The sequence below is a fragment of the Pleurodeles waltl genome, chromosome 2_1 (assembly GCF_031143425.1).
Source record: "Pleurodeles waltl isolate 20211129_DDA chromosome 2_1, aPleWal1.hap1.20221129, whole genome shotgun sequence".
Classification (NCBI taxonomy): Eukaryota; Metazoa; Chordata; class Amphibia; order Caudata; family Salamandridae; genus Pleurodeles; species Pleurodeles waltl.
The window spans coordinates 94,350,962-94,374,755 of NC_090438.1; the positions used below are offsets into that span (position 1 = coordinate 94,350,962).

At 44.1% G+C, this 23,794-nt stretch overlaps 1 protein-coding gene across 2 annotated transcripts in view; it reads left to right on the top strand.

Moving 5' to 3' along the window:
- The window catches only part of ARHGEF9 (Cdc42 guanine nucleotide exchange factor 9), a 902,972-nt gene that overhangs the window by 235,238 nt on the left and 643,940 nt on the right, over positions 1–23,794 (top strand). For both annotated transcript variants that reach the window (XM_069210611.1, XM_069210616.1), the window contains exon 6: positions 10,291–10,435. In XM_069210611.1, the coding sequence (XP_069066712.1) occupies positions 10,291–10,435 (145 nt within the window). The remainder of the gene's footprint in view (positions 1–10,290; positions 10,436–23,794) is intronic.

Here is a 23,794-nt window from a genome sequence, read left to right on the forward strand (position 1 = left end):
GAAGCTCATTAGAACATTTTTCATCGCACGTGAATTTTGTTTAAAGTAAAAGAGGATAACTTAAAAAAACACCTTATCTTTCAGGTTTGGTTTATATGTAATAATATTAACTTGTAGTGCAAAGCACATTCTTTGCAAGTGCATGGGTCTAGTAATACTGGAAATGCATAGTCACTGTAGAATGGCTCCCATGTGGTGGAAGCACTAAGTTTAATGATGTACATGGCAACAGGCAAATGTGGTCCGGGGTGCATTTAATGGAAGATGCCAAGTCGCGCACAGAAGCCCATCCATGATACAGGCCGACAGTCCCTCATGATGGGGCTGCATCCTTCAGGCACTGACCACAATCCTTTTTTCAGAATGGCCAGAATGGATTCATATGCGTGCCAGAATAGCTGACACAACATCACAAGCCCTTTGCCATTGATGGCATCACATGACATGCTAACATTGAAGAATCTACAATAATCTGAAGAAGCTAAGAGGTTACTAGAGGATTTTAATTGTAATGCATATAATTCCTAAGGTGTTGCTGCAATGTGCCATGAGTGCAGACACAATATGCTAGGCTTTCATTTGATGAAGAACTGACTTAAATGCTAGAGCTCAGCTTCAAAGGTGAAGCATCCACATTATTGGCCCAGTTAGAACATTGCATGTTCAGGTGTATCCCCAAATACAAAGGCACATCCTCATATGCCCTGACATATTCATCGCATGCTAGCGTACCAGTGAGGGCACTCACTTTGTGACGAGCATGTCCAGGACCAAACCTAAAGAGAGACTGTAAACAAGGGCATTTTGTCATTAACATCCTGGTAGGAGATGCGACTGAGGTATCCTAGGAGGGTTTATCAAGTCTTGGAAGGAGCAGAGGGGTGTACTGATTGCAGAAAGGGATTTGGAAGTTGTTTGAGCAAACAGTTTGGATGCTGTCCAGCCACTTGGTTGAATAAATATGAATTGAGATAACAAGGTTGACTATCACCTGCATTGTGAGTGGGATGAAAGGTGAATTGCAAATAACTAGTGTATTCAAAAGATGCTTGGATTAGGTTGTGCGTTTGTTTGAGTGTTGAGTTTATCATGAAGTCCTCAAAAATAATCTTAAATTCTAGCAGACTGAAGATAGTCATCAAAGGATTAAAGTGGGTAAAAAGGGGGGATGCATTGGAGCACGTGGTAGCTCAGATGGATAAGAGGTTGTGGAATCAGAAGTGGGAACAGAAGGAGTAGCATACATCAGGGTTATAAATGGTACAAAATATGTGACATTTTAGGATAGCTGGATTACGTCTACCTAGTTTGTTAATTACAGTGCAGATTGTAATTGGAGGATGAGGGTAGAAAGGCTGAGTGATAGTTTGAGGGGAAGGAAGGGGACGCTGTAGACTCATTTGGTAAGGACAGGGCCACTGCTGATTTGAAACATCATGGAGGGGTCCCACATGTAAGGGAGTGATGGGATAGAAAAGTAAAGCAGAGAATACACTCCATGGAGTGAGCATGGGGATGAGAGGAGTAGATGGGGGAGCATGATTCGTAGATACGGTGAAATGTTTGTGACTCATCTGGTGGTGAACTGGAGGAGTAAAGGTAAGTGCAGTAGAGGGGACTCGGTGTGCAAGAAGAGTGAGCAGTATAGCCAGAGTATGTCTAATGGTGATTTTTACTGGAGAATTAAGATATAAAGTCACTAGCTAATACAGATTCATGTGTTGCAAGCACATGTGGTGGCGAGTGGAGTGGAGAGCTATTGTGGAGGAGGACAGTGGGGGGAAACAAGGTTTTAGAAGAATGATGGTGTGGTATTATCTAGGGTCAAGGGTAGAGTGCCTAGGGCTTGGACACATGGATATATGTCCACAGATGTCCGGTGGTCTTGTTCTTCCACCGTGTACGGAGTGCTCACACCTTGGTTTTCATAGATCGAATACACAGCATGATCCAGGGTTGTAGGTTGGGTGGTTGGAGAGAAGGTGCACAGTGCTTCAGGTTGTGATTGAAGTGACCCTTTGGTGTAGGTTGTTGCAGAGGGGAGAGGTTGTTGTGTATCGCATAAGGAATGGGGTGGCGGCAATAGGATGGCTGGCAGAAGTGGTACCGATTAGAATATCCAAGATGGCATGGCGAGGTGGAGAGGGATCAATGGTAGAAAGTGAACTGTCCTATGCTTTGGGCCTCCTTTGGTTGCGGGGGGTGTCACGCATGTGTTGATCAGAGAGTAGCTAGGATTGATGTATATATTCTGTAAGTGGTTGATGAATTTTAGGTTATCCCAGGTCACAATGATAGGCGCGGTGGGTTAAAATAATTTGAGTACAGATTCCTATTTCCAGAAACCAGGTCCGTTAGCACTTCTATGAATTTGGCCCAGTGCTATGTGAAAGTGGTCCAACGCTATGCGTTCTTGGCCTGCACTTTCTGATCTTCTCAGCACTTTTTGATCCTGGCCCAGGGGTGCGCACCTTGTTTGCTAGTAGTGGTCCTTAGCCCATCACTGTATGTAGACAGGTGACTGTGCTAGTTCCACCTTGTATGCTGATATAAGTAACATTTCCTTTGAGGAATATTATTATCTTTAACGCATCCTACACACAGAAGAACATCTGTCTTCACATGGCAAACATTTTCACAAGACCTTTCATCATTGACAGTGTTTGTTCAAATCCTTTGTATTCCTTTGTTATAATTCTGATATCCCAATGTTCTTCTGACACTTGTTATATTGTTATATGTATTTGTATAGCACACTGACACCAGTGAGGGTATCCAGGCGCTTCACAGATGGGTAGGCGGCTGTCTCCCAGGAGGGATTATTCAAGAAAACAGGTCTTCAGCTTCTTGCAGAACTCAAGAAGCAGTGAGTAGGATCTGTGATGTGGGAGGTCGTTCCATGCTTTGGGGGGAATGTACGAGGAAAGGCGACCTCCGGCTTTGTTACTGTGTATGTCAGGTACATGCGCTAGTGAGAGTCAGGCTGAGCGGAGCTGCCTGGGAGGTTGGTAGAAGTGAACGCGGAAGGTTGAGGGAGGCAGGGCCTATTGCTCTGTCTGTGTGTGTGAGGACTTTGAACCAAGTGCTTTTGTGTAAGGGTAGCCAGTGAAATTCCTTGAGGCGTGGAGGTAATGTGGACGTGGCGAGGTAGGATAGGATGAGTCTTACAGCAGCGTTTTGGATTGTTTGGAGCCTGTTTAGGAGCTGTTTGGTGATTCCAGCATAGAGTGCTTTGCCGTGGTCCAGTCTGCTGATTATCAAGGCCTGTGTGACTGGTGTGACTGTTTTCCTAGTATCCTCTGGTAGCCACTTGAAGATTTTTTCAAAGCATCCTCAGGATGTGGAAGCAGGCTCATCTGGTGCCAACATCTTCCTTAAAAGTAAAATGTTTGCAGTGCTGATAAAAGTCCAGAAAAGCTAGTTGAGGTCATGAATCCTTGCACATACCTGCTTCGGTCTGGAGCCCTGCCAAGTTTCCCTGGTCCATGTGTGATATGGTGTTCCAGTCCATGTTTTTCCTTTGAATTCGGGGACTTGTAGTTATATTTATTCCATTATAAAACGGGACTACAAGTCCCAGAATTCAAAGAAACAACTGGACTGGACTGGAGCAGCACATCACGCACGGACCCGGGAAAATTAGTGACTATGGGTCTGCTAGATCATGAAAGATACATTGCCCATACAATTCAGCATAGTGCACAGAAGCAGCCCTTCCGTTCTCGGATTTCACCCACCCACCAGTGCAATCACTCATTGACTTTATCTTTGCATTTGACCCTGTACAGCACTCCGCTGCCTTTCTGCGAGGTACACACTATACAAGTATCTCACCAGCCCTTGATTGAGAATTTCACTCCCTAATCCAGGCGCCATTTAATGTTGTTAGACAGTACTATTGCTTTAGGGGCTGTAAAGATGCGCTAAACTATTCCCTGTATTTTCTCTTTCATCAATGGTGCCTCTCCCCCATCACCCTGAGCATTCTTTCTGCCTCCGCGTGCACAGAAAGCACCAGTCAGTCCGCGCGCCCTGGGTGAGGTGCCTGACGTTGGCGTCACAGCGCATTGGCCCCGGCCTGGCCTTGCCCCGGGTGAGGACGCCATCTTCGGAAGCGCGCGCCTCAGAGATAGCACCACTTTCATCAGGAATTTGATGAAGCAGGTCCCAGGGGTAGCGCCGGTGGCTTGATTCTGCAAAGCAATGCAGGAAAAACCGCTTGGTGGACGCAAACACACGGAGGACTGTAGCATTGACGCATGTAATTTTGGAAGTTGTTTCACAGCACTATTATTAACAAACCTGTGCAGAGCTTAGCCCGCCTGCTTCACGGCAATATGAATTCCGGAGGTCAGTGGTTTCGCGATTTATTCTTTGTAGGTACAAAAATGAACGGTGAGTGCCATATAATTGGATAATATTAAAACACAGCTTGTAGGTGAATAATTCAGCTTCTGAGGTGAGCTTTAGGGCAGTTATTCCATTATTTGAGTGACAGGAGACTGGAGGTTTGCAGGCGGGGTCATGGGCAATACATGATTCTTTGGCCGTGGCGCTTTCTGCTTAATTATGGATTTTTTCACACATCTGCATAATTTCCTGATTTCATCAAAAATGTACCTTGTACAAACAAATCAAAAGCCCATGGTGCAGGGCAGTGGCAGACACTTTTCAGTTCTTGCTTAAACTGGTGCCAGTGAGGGGAAAGAGACAATACGGGTATATTCATTTTGTGGACCGGGTAAGGGATTTTATCTGCACCATGAGAAACATTTTGACATGTAAATGTAATTCAGGATGGGACTACTTATTCTTGGTTTCTCATGAAAATATTTTGCTTCATTCGTTTAAATTCACGCTGTACCACAGTCACTGTCCACAAAACATTTCTCTCAAGAGGGCACTCAGTGCAGAAAATGCCTAATCATTTTCCTTCTCATGTTAAGGTCTGATGTCTTGACTCCTGCAGTGCCTCGCTGGGAGATGTTTTTATTATATATATGGAATCAAAAGTAATGCCCTGCAGGGTTTTTCTTAATTGAACGAATATTGACGACATCAACAGGTCTGGCTTATACATTAAAATGCCCCTTCAGTCACTGATGAGTTTCAATGCTCAATAATTCATCACAAACGCACACTGTCACCCATCTTTGCACTCATGCATCCAGTCATCTCTCCATGACTCATTCTTCCATTCACCCACATTCAGACTCACAACCGTAATGAAACACGCGCAAACTCAACAACATATGCAAGATAATCAAAATATTAAAACTAGAACAACGAAAACATGCTGCCTCCAAAACGTGGGTACGGTAGTTACAGATGCTAGCCTGTATCCATGCACGAGGGATACCTTGCAGAAGCGTGCTAGATCTATCTTGCCCCTTCCTGCATCTGAAATCTCTCCTCCTTTTAGTATGACACAGGAAACCTGACATGAGAGGGATAAAGGGCTATCTGTAGTTGGTGTTCCTCTTGCTAGGAGCCTCCTTTAGAAAATTAACATAATCTGTTATTGAACCAGAGAAAATCCCACTGAGGCCCAGATTTACAAGAATCTTGCACACCCGCACCTAACGACACCATGGGTGCGCCGTATTTACAATATGGCACACCATGATGCACGTTAGGCCAATAGAGTCAACATTTCTGGTGCTATTGTGGCGCTTTGCTCCATTAGTGTCAGAAATGTTGACGCTAGTGGAGCAAAGTGCAAGGAAGCCCATTGATTTCAATGGGTGCGTCCTTTTAACGCCTGCTTTGAAGAGGCGTTGAAAATGATGCCAAAAATGGTGCAATTAAATCTTGTAGATTCTCCTAACGCTGTAACGCAAGGGCCTCGTAAATCAGGCCCTATGTTTGTGGCCCAGGAGGGAGGGCCCCTGAGTTTCTCATGTGGCAAGTTCTCTGTCCTTTGTGAATGAAGGGGAGGGGCCACTGAGGCCGAGAAGTGTCAACCTTTTTACCTGTGACCGTGTCCTTGTAACTACCTGTAATGTCCTTTGAGGGATGTTAGAAGCGAAATGTGGGGATGATTTGCGCCCCTCGCCCAATAGTCCGTAATTGACACTTTCATTTGGGCTTTAGTGCTGCGGTGAAAAGCAGAATACCCCAGGGAATTTACACATTCATTTGGGCTTTCTCCAGGCCTCCCAACCCACCCCACTCCAGTCTGCCCCACACCAATCCAAAACAATCTGCCCCACTCCGATCCAAACAGATGTGCCCCACTCCAATAAAGCAATCCAAAACAGTCTGCTCCACTCCAGTCCACAGCAATCTGCCCCACCCCAATGCAAAACAATCTGCCCCATCGCATCCCAATCCAAAACAATCTGTCCAAATCCAATCCAAAACTATCTGCCCCACTCCAACCAGCCCCACTCCAATCCAAACAAATATGTCCCACTCCATTTCAGAACAATCTGCCCTACTCCAATCCAAAACAGCAATACAAAGCGATTTGCCCCACTCCAATCCAAAACAGTCTGCCCCACTCCAAAACAATCGTCCCCACTCCAAATCAATCTGCCCCACTTCAACCTGCCCCACTCCAATCCAATACAATCTGCGCCACTGCAATCCACTCATATCTGTCCCACTCCAATTCAAAACAATCTACCCTACTCCATTCCAAAACAGTCTGCTCCACTCCAATGCAAAAGAATATGCCCCACTCCAGTCTGCCCACTACAATCCAAAAAATATGCCATACTACAAACCAAAGCAATCTACTCCAATACAACTCAGAACAATCTGCCCCACTCCAATCTCTCCCACTCCAATCCAAAACAATCTGCCCACTCCAATCCAAAACAATCTGCCCCACTCCAATCCAAAACAGTCAACTCCACTTCAATCCAAAACAATCTGTCCCACTCGAGTCTGACGCACATCAATCCAAAACAATCTGCCCCCCCTCCACTCCAAAGAATTCTGCCCCACTCCAATCCAAAAAAATCTGCCCCACTCCAATCCAAAACCATCGGCTCTATTCAAATACAAAACAATCTGCTGCACTCCTATCCAAAACAACCTGTCCCACTCCAATCCCAAACAATCTACCTCATTCTATTCCAAAACAATCTGCCCCACTTCAATCCATAATTATCTGCCCCACTCCAGTCTGCCCCTCTCCAGTCCAACGCTAACTGCCCCAAACCAATCTGCCCCACTCCAATCCAAAAATAACTGTCCCACTCCAATCCAAAACAATGTGCCCCAGTCCAATCTGCACCTCTGCAAACCAAAACATTCTGCCACACTCAAATCTGCCCAACTCCAATCCAAAACAATCTGTCCTACTCCAATCTAAAACAATCTGCCCCCACTCCAGTCTGCCCCACTCCAGACTGCCCACTCCAGTCCAATCCATCTCGGCCCAATCCAATCCGCCCCACTCCATTCCAATTCACCCCACTCCATCCCACTTCACCCCACTCCATTCCACTGCATCCACTTCACACCAATCCAATCCAGCCCAATCCAATCTAACCCACTCCAAACCAATCAACCCCACTCCAATACACCACAATCCAACCCACTCCAGTCCAACCCACCCCTCTACAGCCCAACCCACCCTACTCCAGTCCAACCCATCCCACTCCAATCCAACTCATCCTATTCCAAACCACCACATTCTAATCAAACCTACACCACTCCAATCCAACCCATTCCAATTCAACTAACCCCATTTCAATCCAACCCACCCAAATCCAATCTAACCCAATCCACCCACTTTACCCCAGTCGGTCCCAGTTCAATTCAATTCACCTTAATCCACCCCAGTCTAATCCAGTTCACCTTAATCCACCCAACGCCAATCCACCACACACCACCTTAATCCACCCCAGTCCAATCGAGTCCACCTCACTGCACACCACTCAAATCCACCGCACCTACACCAATCTAATCCACCCCACTCCAATCCAATCCACCCCACTCTACCCCAATCCAATCCACTCCACTCCAATCCATCCCACTCCAATCCAGTTCACCTTAACCCACCCCACTCAAGTGCAATACAGTCCATCTTAATCCATCCCACACCAATGCAACCCATCCCACACCAATCCAATCTACCCCACGCCAATACAATCCACCCCGCACAAATTGATTCTGATCTGATGTTGAGTGTTCTGCACCTCATGTTGGAAGCTCAGTTTCCTGGAGGAACGATCCATGAGTTTTGCAGGTATTTGCTTCTGCAGAATCCAGAAGTTTGGTAGTTGCTCACTGAGCCCCAGACATGGAATATGCCAGTCACAGGAAAGCTCAACCTGTAGCAGTGTAGTATGGTGGTAATTTCACTAGAAATTGGATGAAAACACCTTTTAGAGCACCACACTTACTCCTTTAATCATGTAATTATTTAGTAAAGCACTGGCTTGTGACAGATCTCCACTTCATGACACTGAAAACAATTCAATTGGCACAAAAAGCGACTTAGGGCCTGATTCTAACCGCGGCGGGCGGCAGTCGCCGCCCGCCATGCGATTCCCGCCAAATGACCGCACTGCGGTCACAAGACCAGATTCCCTGCTTGTAAAACCACCTCCATCACCTAATGATGCTTTCTTATTAGAGTTGCTCCCATGACTGTTAACACAACTGAAAGATGTAATCTCAGGATCACCGAACTGGACACATTGCCATCTGCACAAACATCAGGAACCATGCATTATCGGCCAAAGCAGTGCTGCCATCTGCACAAACATCAGGAACCATGCATTATCGGCCAAAGCAGTGCTGCCATCTGCATAAACATCAGGAACCATGCACTATTGGCCAAAGCAGTGCTGCCATCTGCACAAACATCAGGAACCATGCATCATTGGCCAAAGCAGTGCTGCCATCTGCACAAATATAAGGAACTAGGCATCATTGGCCAAAGCAGTGCTGCCATCTGCACAAACATCAGGAACCATGCACTATTGGCCAAAGCAGTGCTGCCATCTGCACAAACATCAGGAACCATGCACTATTGGCCAAAGCAGTGCTGCCATCTGCATAAACATCAGGAACCATGCACTATTGGCCAAAGCAGTGCTGCCATCTGCACAAACATCAGGAACCATGCACTATTGGCCAAAGCAGTGCCACTACAGTCTTTTCTTCCTGGACATGCAGAACACAGGTTAGACCCTTTGGGGGCGAGCAGACTCTGTGTTAAAAATAGAATAACGCAACAGGGACCCTAAAGTCCAACTAGTGTTTAATGCAAAATAGAAATCAGCACTGAAAAAGAATCAAAGACAATTAACATGCATGTTCAGAAATATTAGAGTGGCTGTTGTGGACTTGGGTTGAAAAGAGAACAGAAAAGTACCATGATGTGACCAGGGTTAACTGTGCCATAGCACTTTTCTTTTAACTTACAACTGTGCTGCATAGCAACGTGCTGTTCTGCAACAGGGCTAAAAAAACAATTCATCTCACGTAGGAGAGACCTATTGGCTTTGCCAATGCTTGTTTCCGTATTTAAGTAAGTTCTGATATATCAGTGAGCGAAGCACAGATATTTGTAATTGTATTTTGCTATTTACATTTATATACAGAAGAACAAGTTTGAAAAACCACCAAAAAGACAAATAAAATTTCACCATGTTGAGTTGAACACCCCCACCTGACCAACTTTGTTCACAGCAATTGATTTTGGTTAGAATCAAGGTCAACACTTCAAGAAAGGAGTAAGAGTCGATTGATTTGGATAGAGGAGTGAATCTACACAAAAAATAAAATGTAAACTAGTACATAGTAGAGAAAATAGTTGAGCAAAAGTTGAGGTGCAAAGAGTTAAGTACTGCCACAACTGTTTGAAAAGTTGGACTTTCAGTTTCTGGCTCTTGGGCCACATTCTAAATTCATTGTTGCATTGAGACTTTTTTAACGTAATAATGACATCAAGTTTAATTCATGTGAAACATAATTCATGAAAACAGATAGGAGATGCTCTGAGGACTGTTTAAAAAAAAAAAAAAAAAAAAGACTGTGAAGAGCAATGCCCTCTTTTGAAACACACCTTCCATCTTGAAAGGGGCATTGTTTGAAATGAAATACGTTTCAAACTAATCCAAAAAACACAAGACTGAAGGACAGTCTTGAATTTTTAATGTTGTAAAGCACATGAAATAGTAGCAGATATTGTTAATATGTTAAACTGTTTCCAACTTTATGCTTTGCATTAAACCTGATGATGATAATTCACTTCTTGGACCATTAAATGTGTGTTAATATTTTTTATATATTGTTCTATTAATGTCAAGCATTTCTTTTGTTTTTCAGACATTACCTCACCCCCCTCACCCACTGACCCGGGCGCCTGCATTCAAAATCCCATTGGACCGTTACCACTCTTTACCCCTTTCTCAAAGCACCCCAACTGGGCTTGACCAGGTGGGATGGATGAAGAGAAGGATGTTGAGCACAGGTAATGCTCCCCTGCTACGGCTGTATTCACTTAAACATTTATCCACTTCAAGAACATGCCAATGTTTTGTCTGCACAGCACACCATTAATGTGTCTCTGAATAATAGTCCATGTAGTAATTATTCCATGTATTAGGAACTTTAAGTTTGAAACAGACTGGTTGCAGTGGGTGCTCTGCGTCAGAGGCTGGCTAGATAAATGCAATGCAAAACATCTTCATAGAGGGGGAGTTGTTGATTCTTTAAATATAAATACTTAGGCTAGCAAACATAAACCTTGTAGTTGCAGCAGCAAATGTTGCGTTGGGTCAGACCATTTACATTTGTCATGTGTGATATATAAGAGAACCTGTGTTAGATGCCAGTGACATTATGACTCTCTGCCACCTGGCAATGAGTTGTTTCTTCTCATATGAAAGGCTGGTTATTGGGTGTGCACGAGAGGATTTATTGAGTAGCCACATCTCTGAATAGGTACAGAAAAGCTCCATTTCCATGGCTAGTTGAAGCGGGAAGGGTCCAGTTTGGTTCTTCAGGGTTGCAGTGTCTGGCCACAGACCCTCTGGTGCTCTTAAGGAGTGAGCTATGGCATGTTTTGATCTCCCATTGAAACCAGAGCTGACCCTGGTTCCACCACAGGCTGTTACTCCCAAGATGCAAAATGACATCTGCCACAATGAGGGCCATCCCTGTGCGCTGACCCTGATGCACAGTGAACACAATCCAGAGAACAAGGTGGCTTTGTTTCCAATGCACTTGTTAGGCAGAAATGATACTGCTTGGGGTTTGGCTTTGCACCTGATAGCCGAACCTGATAGCCGAACCTGCATGACAATGGGGAGAGCACTGAATGAAGCCTAAAGGGAGGAATTGGAGGGAGTGTTTAACCTTGGCTATTCAGTTTGTGCCCCCTGATTTACAAACACAGTTACAAATGAATGTCAAAGAGGAGAAGGGATCACCATTGGCCTGTCTGGAATAGCACTCTCTACTGAGAAATGAGCTCTGAGTGAGTGGCCGCCATGATTCTGTGCCAACCACAGCACTGAGACCACACTCATCACAGCCATGGATGACATCAGAGCACTTCTCAATTCAGTGGAAAACCACTTCCATGACACTCCTCGAGTTTTCAGCTGTATTCAACACCATTTCCCACCAAACCCTCATCAACAGACTCAACTGCATCGGCATACAAGAGGATGCCCTCAAATGGATTGCCCCTCCCCTCAGAGCATCCGGCTATCTCCCTTCACCTCCGAACCCAAGAGCATCATATGCGGCATACCCCAAGGATCATCCCTCAGCCCCACATTGTTCAACACCTACATGACCCCCCTGGTCGACATCATTAGATCCCTCGGACACAACATCATCTCCTATGCAGACGATACACAGCTCATCCTTTCACTCACCAAAAACCCCTCCACCATCAGAACAAACTTCCACAACGCCATGACCAGTGTAGCCGACTTTATGAAAACAAACTGCCTCAAACTCAAGTCAGACAAAACGAAAGTGCTGATCTTTGAGAGAAAAATATCCATATGGGACCACAGCTGGTGGCCAGCCAAACTTGGACTCCCTCCCACGCCAACAGACCACGCATGCAACCCCAGCATCATCCTCGACAAGGAACTGACCATGAAGCAGCAAATCAACGTAGTCGCCTCCTCCTGCTTCCACACCCTCCGCATACTCCGCATATTCTTCAGATGGATCCCAGTAAACACCAGGAAAACTGTCACCAAGGCCCTCGTCACCAGCCACTTTGACTACAGCAAAGCACTCTATGCCAGCATCTCTACCAAACTCCTTAAAAGACTCCAGGCCATACAGAACATGGCAGCCAGAGTCGTCCTGGACCTCCCCAAACGAACCCACATCGTCCCCAACCTCAGAAACCTTCACTGACTCCTTATCCAGAAGAGATGCCAGTTCAAGCTCTCCACACATGACCGGTCTACATCAACCACCGACTGAGCTTCCACCAACCCGCCAGGCACCTGCCCTCCTCTTTGCTGGCCCTCGCAAACACACTCTGAATCGGTCACAGCCACAGTGATGGCACTTCCTTCTCCTACATCGCTGCCAAGACCTGGAACGACCTGCCCCTCCTCCTCTGCGGACTTCAGGAAAACACTCAAGACCGAGCTCTTCAACCTCGCACCCCAGCGCCCAGATACCTCCAGTGGTGACAGAGCCGTGCTCTACAAATACTGATTGATTGATATTGTCTTCCTCCTGTAAGCAGGTGGGAAAAGTCAGCAGACTTGTCCCTAGAATTAAGAAAAAAGACTTGAAAAAAGACCTGATTTTCCCACATACATTTGGTTCTTCCCTATTCGGTTATTCCCCATTCTGGGGACAAATCTTGTAGTTCCTAAATTTTAGTGCAAGGTCACTTCCTGTAATTAGAGATTGTGACCAGCCACTGTATAAACTATGCAACTACAACAGAACAGAACAGCCTCAATATTGCATGCATAGCCTTGAATTGTTTGGCATGGATTTAGTACAGTAACATAGAGAACATAGAGTGGCATGATCAGCTGATAGTCTTAAAGAATGATGTATTGTCTGTCATCACTCAGGGTTAAAATATAATATAACTGGAAAATGCAAAGTGATTTTTGGACCTTGCAAGCTATGATTCAGCGGTTTTTACATTTCAAAATGTTCTACTGTAGCTCTTATTTGCGCATTGTGGGCTGCTGACACAAGTAGTTTATTATGTATTAATAAAACCATGCTATAGGAGGAATTATTTGTTTATTCTTCTCCTATAATACTATACGTTTAGTACTGAGAGCCTTTTTTTACTAAAATACTAAGAGGTTCCTTATACCTTAGATATGTGATTGCAACTGGTGGCTGCTGTTGTCCCTTCCCTCTTGGCAACAGTCGCTGGTCTTCTTGCTCCAGCCCAGTTAGCAGCTGTGGTCTTGTTTATGGTTGCTGCTGTGATCTCTGCTTTTGTGGCAGATGTGGTCACTGCTACTATAGAGCTAATCATGCTGTTGTCTGTTTTGGGAGCAGATGTGGTTGCTGCTGTGATTGCTGTTGTACATAATATGGTTACAGGTGTGTTTGCTGCCACAGTCCCTGCTGTAGCTGGAGCTGTTTTCACTAATGAGGTCTATTTTGTGGTTACAACTGTGATTGCCGGTGTGGTTCCTGCTATTGTGGCAGCTGTTGTCAAACTAGTGTCCTTACCACAGTGCCAGCTGTGCTGCATTTTCTGCTGGTGTCTCATCTGTGGCGGCAGATATTGTTGTTGCTATTGTCCCTGCCTTGGTGGCAGCTGTGGTCCTTACTGTGGTCCCCACTGTGATTTCAGCTGTGGTGGAAGTTGTTGTCACTGTTTTGGTCTGGGCCCTGCTGGCAGTTATCATTGCAGCTATTCTTACTGCTGTGTTTGCTGCTGTTGTGACTACTGATGAGGCTCCTCTTGCAGTCCTGCTGTGATAGAAGCTATTATTGCTGTTGTTGTTCCTGCTGGGTCTGCACATGTGGCTGTTTTTGGTCCATGTTGTAGTCCAATATACAGACAACACACAGCATGATGTGAAAGTCCCCTCTGCTTGAGGCATCTAATGCCTCAAATATGCCTACACCTTGTACAGGCCTACACGCCCAGCACCAACCCGAAGCTGAATCCCACAAAAATAGTAATCCCTCTTATTTGTCAAGAACAACAAGCAAAAACTATTTAAAACCTGGCTCAGCTGCATGAATCTGAGTGGATTTGAACACCAGCTTTCATTACTGTCAAGTCACTTGGATTCACTATGGACACTGACTCACTCTGAAGGAATACCTCGACAACAAAACCAAGACTGTCTGGTACCCGCTCTCTGCTAAAACAAAGTACAGCCATTTCTCGCACAAAGTGATTTTAGAAAAGCAATTCAAGCCCTCACACTCTTGCATCTGGATGAAGGCATTATCCTCCTCTACAGCCTGCCAGCCTCCACACTTGTACTCCCTAAAAAGCATCCTCTATGCTGCAGCACACCTCATAAAGCCTGAAGAAATTTGACCAGATCAGCCCACCTTGATGAACCTCTACTTACTGGACTGCACGATCTTCAAAACCAGCTTCATCATCTACAAAGCCATCATGACTGCACCACTGCCTATTTGATTGGCAAGCTCACCACCGCCAGCGGCTCTCGGCAGACTTGCAGCCAATTCACTTTCAAACTGCAGACGAAGAAATAAAATAAACAAAAAAACAAGGCAACACGGCTTCTGCAGCTACGCACTCGGGAACTGGAACAACATCCCCTTATCCATCAGGACTGCCCAAACCCTCCTGCAATTTAGTAAAGTACTAGATGCACCTCTTTAGAGAACATTACCCAGTACCAGTCCCCTCTCACACTTAAAAACCCGTTACCCCTCCAATCACATATTGACTGTATCTTTTCTTTTGACCCACATACATACAGACATACATACAATGGTTGAAGCTGTGGTTGCTGCTGTTGTTCCTGCTTTGGAGGCTGCTGTCTTCAATGTTGGTGTCCCTATGCTTGGGGGAAACTATTGCAGCCATTATGGTCCCTACTGCTGTTTCGGCTGTGTAGAATAGTAAGGGACAGCTCAATATTCCTAGAAATGTTGGTAAGGCTTGGGTATATATCTACAGAGGTTTCATCAGAATAATTTATAGCATAATTTGTTCACAATGGAAAAGTAAATTAATTAATGACATTTCAGATGGCAGTATGATGCTCATATCAAATTAGAACACTCTTCCCAACTCTTGTCATTCAGAATCACTTATAACTAACCACTTGCGCCCTCACAATGCATTGCTAATTACCCTACATATTATATCAGTTATGACATGTTCTATACATTATTGATAATATCATTGCAACATTTGCAGGGACATCATTGATGACAAAACTGTGCATGGTGAGAGCACGTGTTTTAGTTATCTTAGGGCGCAAGTTCTAGTTACTTGAGATAACTATAACTGGTGAATTTCAGTGTATTTGTTACTTAACATGGTGTGTTTTAACTGACATTTTCACCTAACTATAAATATAAATATAATGTCCCTTTAACCTTTGTTTTTTTCAGTGTGTGACATTATAGTTAGGTGTTGAAATGAGATAAGAACTAACGTTTAAAAAATAAAAAACAACTGAAATTTGCCAGTTAGAGTTTAGGGAACTAACTCTAACTTGCGCCCCCATCATGCACTGCTTATGACTTCAGATATTAGATAGCTCATGAGATGTTAAATACCAAGCCGTCATGGGGTGCCCGCCTCACACTGCGCACAGTTTGGGCCAACGATGCACCCCCACTGTGCACTGCCTACAGCCTGCACAATCGCAGCTAGCCACTGAGTGTAGCCCATGACCAGATCCTTCTCTTTTTGTTAAAAAAGGCTTTTCAGTACAGCGGTACCCTACTGGGGGCCTCTCTCGGCTCCATGATACCAGTGCTGGTACTGTTTTTCCAGGGTCAGCACATTGTGGACTCTGGCCAGGCTGTGCAAACAAATCCCTATGGGCAACCAACCCCTATGTTGCTCAATCTCCGGCCTGGCTGTGCATCCTACTCCCCTCAGGCGTCCACCCCCCGCATGTCGCCGTCCCCCTGCAGCGCATTGCCTTCATTCCTCTGAATACTCTCCTCCCCCACAACTGCTTCGGGTTCAGATGTTCGTAATCTGATCCCTTAAATCTTTTTTCACAATGTTTCTCAGGACATGGGGACCAAGTCCTGTTGTCGCAACCGCAACATTTTTCCCAGATCTGCAGGCAGTTCAACCAGATCACTCGGTCCTACAGGACATGGGCGATGGGATAAAAAGTTCCCTCAGCCAATTCTTTTGAAAAATGTTGGTACCGCATGACTTCTGTGGGACCAACCGTCCAGATATACCTTACATTTTAACCCCTTCATACCTACCCTGAGCACCTTTTAAACGCTAATTCCTTCAATACATCGCAGCAGATTTACAAAAAGCATGCATTCTGGGTAAAGTTCTAACGTTCACCCAATTTTGGTGTAATTCAGTTCAGCCATTTCTTCTGGAGCGGAGAGCAAAGATTCCTATGGAAATAAACATAAGAAATCAATGTTTTTAACCCCCCCTTTTTTGGCCCCTGCTTGCCTGATCAGCGCAAAACTTTCTATGAAGGAGCTGAGGTAGGTGAACGTTTTGTTTGGAAAGTTTTGTGCAAAAGTGACAAATCTTGCCAAAGTTATTTATGAAACAAAAGTTGCTATGGAAACTCTAACCTAGCTGTTACTACACTGTGGCCACCGCCTGCTTTATACATAATGGGTAGCTATAACATGGGCCTATCTTGTCATTGATGGGGCTTGGGGGTGTCATTAATAAACCACAAGACAAAAGGCTGAGAGGTTTATAAATGTTATCTGAGCCCGAGATAGCAATATAGGACCATATTACACATGCGACTTGTTATGTATTTTTAATACGACATTATTTATTAATTGATTTTAGTACTCAAAAAGATTTGAGCGTTATCCATTTAATATTCATCATTTGCGAGAGACTGCATAGATGTCTGTTAATGTGTATTTTTGTAATAATAATGTGGTCATATTTAAAACATGTTTTATGCAGCAATGTATTATTTTAACTCAAATATTAAATGGAAATCACATTGTAAGGAAATTAAATCCATGCATTCTAACATGTGCTTTTCATTTCTAGTACACTGACCCTATAGAGTAGGTTTAACAAGACAAATATAAAGAAAGATTTAAGGAAAGTTATTTTATTGCATGATCACCTCCCCCCACCCATTTTTTAGACTAATGCTGCCGGTTTTTCTATTTAATCTGAAGTGCACTGGGTCATGCTATGCAGGACTCTGGACCCCACAACGTGTATTTGCGTTCGACTAATCCTTGATTATCATATTTAACTTACCTGTAAGTCTCTAGTATATGGTACAAGGTGTACCCAGGGATAGTAAGTTAAATGTAAGGGGCGGGTGGAATTCTAATTCCATTTGCAGAATTAGAGGAATTTGGTACTTTCACATTACTCTTGTAACACAAAATTACTGATTAAATTCTGCCACTCCGCCGGCGGAATTAATCTGCAACGGTTTTTAATTTAACAGGGATAGAAGAGGGAGCAGTCCCTTTGTGTTTTAAAATGACTGCAGATAAAGTTTATCCTGCAGTAGTTTCTAAACATAGAGGGACTGCTCCCTCTTCCAGCCATGTTTAAACCGCTGTATAGCAGATCATACCCCTCGGTGCCCTTACATACATATGTGTGCCCTTACATAAGTATGTATGGGTGCTGAGTGGTATACACTGGACTGAATACTTATAAAAGGGCACCGAGGGTATGTACTGCACTACAGTGCAGTGCAGTGCAGCTCATACCCACTGAGGGATATGCACTACAGTGCATACAAGACGTTTCCCTCCAGTGCATATCCCTCGGTACCTTTAAATAAGTATGTAAGGGCACGGAATGGTATGCACTGGAGTTGATACCCCTCAGTGCTCTTAAATAAGTATATCAGGGCACCAAGGGATTATGCACAGGAATTAATACCCCTCAGTGCCCTTACATATGTATGAGACTTCAAGGGGTGGACCTGCATCTACTTGTGACAAGGACCAGTGAGGGGACTCCAACAGGTTGTAGGCTAGCTTCCTGTTAAAAAAGGTTTAAGAAACCCTGCATCTGCAAAGTGCCCAGATGACCAGTTTACCGTGGACTTGCCCTGGACTCTGCTTGTGTATCTGCGAGATCGAGTTCCAACCACCAAAATGTCCCTCTCAGGTCCTGGACACTTGACTAGTGCTGGAGTAGACTCTTTCTTTCCACAGACCTGCAACCTGCCAACTCAGAGCTATGGATGACGTTTCCTGAGCCCACAGTCCAAAGCTCATAGACTACCACTACTGCTGGTTTGTAGGTAGATTCAAATACTGTTGACAACAAAGATTTTCACTGGACCCCTGTACTTTGCTGATCCATCAACGTCGAGCCCAAGAATAGACTCAAGCTGCAGAGGGCCATGCCAAGCTCCCTGTTGACAAGAAAAAGAACCAGAAAAGTTCTAAGTGCAAAGGTAACATCTTGATCCGGATAAATCTGGCGCCGCATAAACCCCGACTTCCATTGCAGTCAGCCTGGCACCTTGACTTTTCCCCGGACCCTTGAGCTAGAGGATCATAGACTGCCTCTAAGAGTGAAAATCAGTGGTTTGTCAACTTTTTAAAACATTTCCAAACTTTTTTTAGTAAAAAAGCGGTAATTTATTGCAACCTTGCAAAAATCATCACTCTGGTTCCATTCATCAGATGTTTGTCATTTTGATGTCTATTTGGAGATAAAACTATACTGCATTTTTAGAAATTGGAGTTGGGTTTTTATTGTTTTGTGTTTCTTACTTGTTAACTGTTTTGTTACTGATAATTTTTGTAACACTTGTTTACATTTGCGTTAAGCCTGACTTCTCTGTGCTTCACCTACCCAGGAGACTGAACTAAGGTTTTATTTAAAGAAACTTAACTGGACATGATACAGATAAGTGACATTTTTACTTGGTGAGGTCTCATCAGCACCCTAACTATTTATCACTATTTTCACACAAAATAAAGCACAATGTGTGATACTTTATCCTTTTGCTGACAGGGTTCTAGTGTACAATGCTTATTTTCACACATTGGGGTATGGAGTTTTCATTGGAAGATGCTTGCATCAAGGATGGGCCTGCGAGGATAAGCTTGTCAGGTGTGCTGACAAATGCCATGAGAGCAACAATGTTATTGTGAAAGCACCAGTGCTTTGTGCTTTTTGTTTCCAGTGCAGAGCACCAGCACTTATTTTTGAGGGCCAGCACTTATTTTTCTGCCTCAAGCATTTACTGCGAGCAAAAGACACATGGGAAAGAAGGAAGAAGAGAAAAACGAAAGGGGAGAAAGCAGAAAGCTTCAAGAGTGAGTTGAAGGAGCAGGGAGTGGCTTTAAATGGATTGAAGAGGCCCGATATGGCTTCAGGATTACGCTGCCTTATTATTCCGTGTTCGCACATTTAATTGCAGCAGCCGCATGTTTAAGAGGAGGGCTTTTGGCACTGGCACGTTTTTATTTACAAATTAAGCACTGGAAAGTACACACTCCTATTAGGCCATGGGTCAAATGGCTTACCTTACCCTGATCAGTTACATATCTGTAAATAGATGAGATGTACATAATAGTTTCATATGGGATGGTAAAAAGTAAATGCATATGCTGACCATCATCTTAGAGAGGCATATATATATATACTCACCAGGAATTGAATTTCATTGAACCTCGTTCCCTGTGCTGTAAAAAAAAAACTGAATAGCCAAGGTGAGTCTTCATGGATTTCTGTAAAATATATGGACTCAGTTGCAATCATTGTGGCTTACCTATATAGAAAGATGAGATACAAAAAATTGTGCAAGTAGCTGAAGCAAATAATTTGCGTGAGAGCTCAGAAAACACAAAAAAATTGATAAGTTGTGTAACTCACTGAAAAACTGAGCCTTCCAGTGATGTTAAAACTCGCTTCTAACAGAAGATGGTGAAAACTGAATTCAGGAGCAGCATGGCACACCCTGTCAGTGACCATTTATAAACTGAAAGAAAAACAAGATGGCGGGTGTTTACATCATTCGGCGTGAACATGGTGAGAAGGAAACTGAAATTTCCAGACCAAATTAACAGGCGCCTGTGGGTGTTGTGGGGAAATAATGGATTGGAGGAGACAGAGTTCCAAATGATCCCAGTTAAAAGCAGTCGTGGCTCGCAGCTCCTAAAAGGGATGGGGCGAGTGCGGCGTGATGGGGAGAGCAAAGGGGGGACAGGGGGATGTGGGAGCGGGGCGAAATACATTCAATTATAAAAAAAAAAAACTTACCTGAACTCGCCGCGCACCGCTCCTCCGTCTCTGCTGCCTTCTGCTGCAGCCTACCCTGCTCCAATCCTGACGCTGCTCAGAGCAGACTGGGAGCCTGTGCAGGCTCTCTCCAGCCTGGCAACTGTGTTGCCGGGCTGGAGACAGCCTACTGCGCATGTGTGTTTGGCCGGCCAACACACATGCGCTCTGAGGGAGAGTGCTGAGAACTCTACCTCAGTGCACGTCACCCCCAATGCCCCGCCCCTCTCAGAATAAAAGGATGCTAAACAAAGTTTATCATCCTTTCGTTCTGAAAGCTTCTGCTGCTGGTGGGGGGGGGGGGCGATGCTCCTCCGCCCATATGGAGGAGCCGCCTGTGGTTAAAAGTAACAGCCGCCCCCACCAAAACATTTGTAAACAAAACAAAAAGGGGGTAAAAAAGAGAACCAATGATTCCCTCATACCTAGTTTAAAAAGTGGATTTTATTAAACCTGGCTGAGAATGAAAATGGTTTTGCATTAATGTCAAAAGACGGACTCAGTCCGTCCGCCCAAATTTATGAGTATGGAAAAAAGTCTGCCACGCAGGGTCCACTAGTCTGTAGAAAGGGATATCTGATGGAAGCGCACCCCGACATAACTCACCAAACATATTAAGAATTAAAAAGGCAAATATGGAAGACAATGATTATGTGTGCAAAGAATATTATTATTATATATAAAACTCTTTTTGTATTTCACATCAGGGAGTATACACATGTCTTAATTGAAACAACAGCATAATTCCTAGCAAATGCTCTTGTTCTCACAATACGAATCAAGAAAAAACTAGGTGCGTTATACCTGCAAGCCAAATAAGGTATACCATGTCCAGATACCACAATTAAATTGACAACTCATAATGGCAAAGGAGTTTGCAATGCTGTTGCAGCTGTGGTAATTGCTCTGATCTCTACACTGATGGTAGATGTGGTCAGTATTGTTGCTACTCTGAGGGAAAGGACTGACCCAGTCCCCTCAGTATATTTATTTTCTTTTATCACATCTTGCAAAAAGTCAACACTGTCTCTGGCACAAACTAAAAAGAGTGTCTTTCTTGTTAGGTGACCTCATACAATCACTAACCAATCAAATGGCTTTTAATGTGCACGACATGAGCTCTGGCAGCTGAAGCTAAATCTAGCCATACCAAATAATCAGATTTTTGAAGGTATGATGTAGAGCCCCTTCAAAGAGCCATGGAAGCATGGAATGAGTTAATTTGGTAAAACGTTTTATTTACAGTGAGTTGGAGACAATGTTCTCCCCTGCGGGGTACATCTTTTCGTCATCCCTCCCCGCATGCGAGGGAAAGTATTCCCATCTGATGCTGGCGCTGCCCTGCTCAAGCCGTGTGTGAATGCGGATTCGGGTGCAGGTGTTTGCAACAGCTGCACAGCTCACGTGGGACCCACTGGACGTACATTAACGACGTGTGTCACTCCGTAGACGTCCTGCGTAACGTCAACCAGGAAAACAATTCACACTCCAAACGCTGCTACCTCTGAGTGGCAAAATCCAGGCATCGCTGTGATTTATTTTCCAAATTGAGAGAGCATTGCAGATACTTGAGGGTCTTGTGTGATGGGAAAGCTACAGTGGGGAGTCACAGGCATGCCTTTCACTTGAGGGAGGAATCGTGTTTGACTTGATAAAGAATTAAAGTGCATGTAAGATTCATTAAACAAGAACACTTCCCTTTATTGGTTTTCTTGTTACAGAATTCAGGTATCGACAAGATCTGGGTTACAACCTAACCTGAACATTCAACCACAATGAGGGGGTTGGTAATTTGTGTAAATATTGGAATAAATCATCACTACCCAATGTCTTCACAGTCAGGGATATTGAAGGTTTCTATTTTAAATAATCCTTATTAATTTTGAGAGACATTGCATAGACAGATTTTTTAAATGCTAAAGTTGGGTAACTGATCCTAGGTCTCACTTTGCTAATCACATATTGTTAGGTGTAATTCCTAGGGAGAACATCTACCTCTATAGGTGGGTGTAAGATCTCACTTGGGTGCCATTGCACATGTATTGATGAAGCACTTCTAGCGCATGGTTGGGTGAAGTGATGGTTTACCTAAACAGCACAGTGGGCTTATTCCTGAAAAAATGACTTTCACATGGTTGATACTAGAAGTAGCATTTTAAGTCCAATACCTCTAACATCCAGTGTCTCCTTTTTAATCATATTTTAATCTTTTAATATCCCTTTCTTTTGCTCTCTCTTATTTCTTTCCACTTTCCCCCATGGCTTTTACCTCTCTCCTTCACCATACCTGACTGATGTTTAGAGGATAATAATGCCTTGTTTTCATGCGCAATTTCATTACAATTCCATTCCACATCAAACTATTTCATCTCCATGTTTTTATTTATTCTCTCTCTTGCTCTTTATTCTTCTTCTCTTTCCGACCATCTTTATATTCTCTCACTGCCCCTCGCTCCATAAATCTTCATTTTGCCTTCCCCTGCTCTTTCTTTCATGTAACTCTCATACCTTCTCCTTTGTTTAGTATATTCCTGTTATATTCTTGTTTCTGTAACTCCCCCTCAGTCTCAGTCACTCTCTCTCTTCTTCTTCTGTTCTCTAGTCTAGATCTTTCTCTCTCACTTTTATATATTTCTGACACACATCCTGTCTCTCTTTCACAAAAAGTGATCATTTGCTCACCACGTTTGCACTTCACTCTAACACTTTTTCTTACTCAGTATATCTCTCATTTCATTAAATAATTTAGCGGTCTCTTTTATTTATTAATTTTACCCGGTTCATTGTATTCTGTTTTTCAAATAATTTGTATTTGCATTTATTTATCAAATTATTTCTCCTTTCATCATTACCTCATTATCTTTCAAACTGAATTCTGTCATCAGTTTGGAGGATAATGAGCTAACGATAGAAGGAGCAATGATTTGATAAATGCAAATAAAAATTATGAGGCTGACAGGAACAGGAAGTAGTGTCAGGGAAGTGAACTTGGTTGGTGGAAGTGTCACGCTGCCTGGACGCACCCACGCTACGTCTACGGCAGCATGCACAGTGAGTTAACTGGAGAGACTGGGAGCACTCAACTGTTCCCCACGCTTTGGCCGGGAGAAACGGCAGACGCAGAGCTCACCGCTTGCTCAGGAGTTCAGCGGCCTGAATGAGAGAGCACCGCTTGGAAGAAGGCGTCCCAGGTTGCAACGTTCGTGTGCTACTGGTTCCGGTGCTTACCCAGCCATCGGGGAGGCTGTCTGCTGGGGAACAACGCCCAGTAACATCAACAGCCTCTGGTGACACAAGGAGGTAGTAGTAGACTCCCCGAGTAGAGCCAGGGCCCAAAAAATCCTGCTTTCCAGCAAGGAGACTACATCAGTGGATCCTGCCCCAATACCTATGCTTCACCAAGCCATTACCCTGCACAATCGTTCTCTGCTG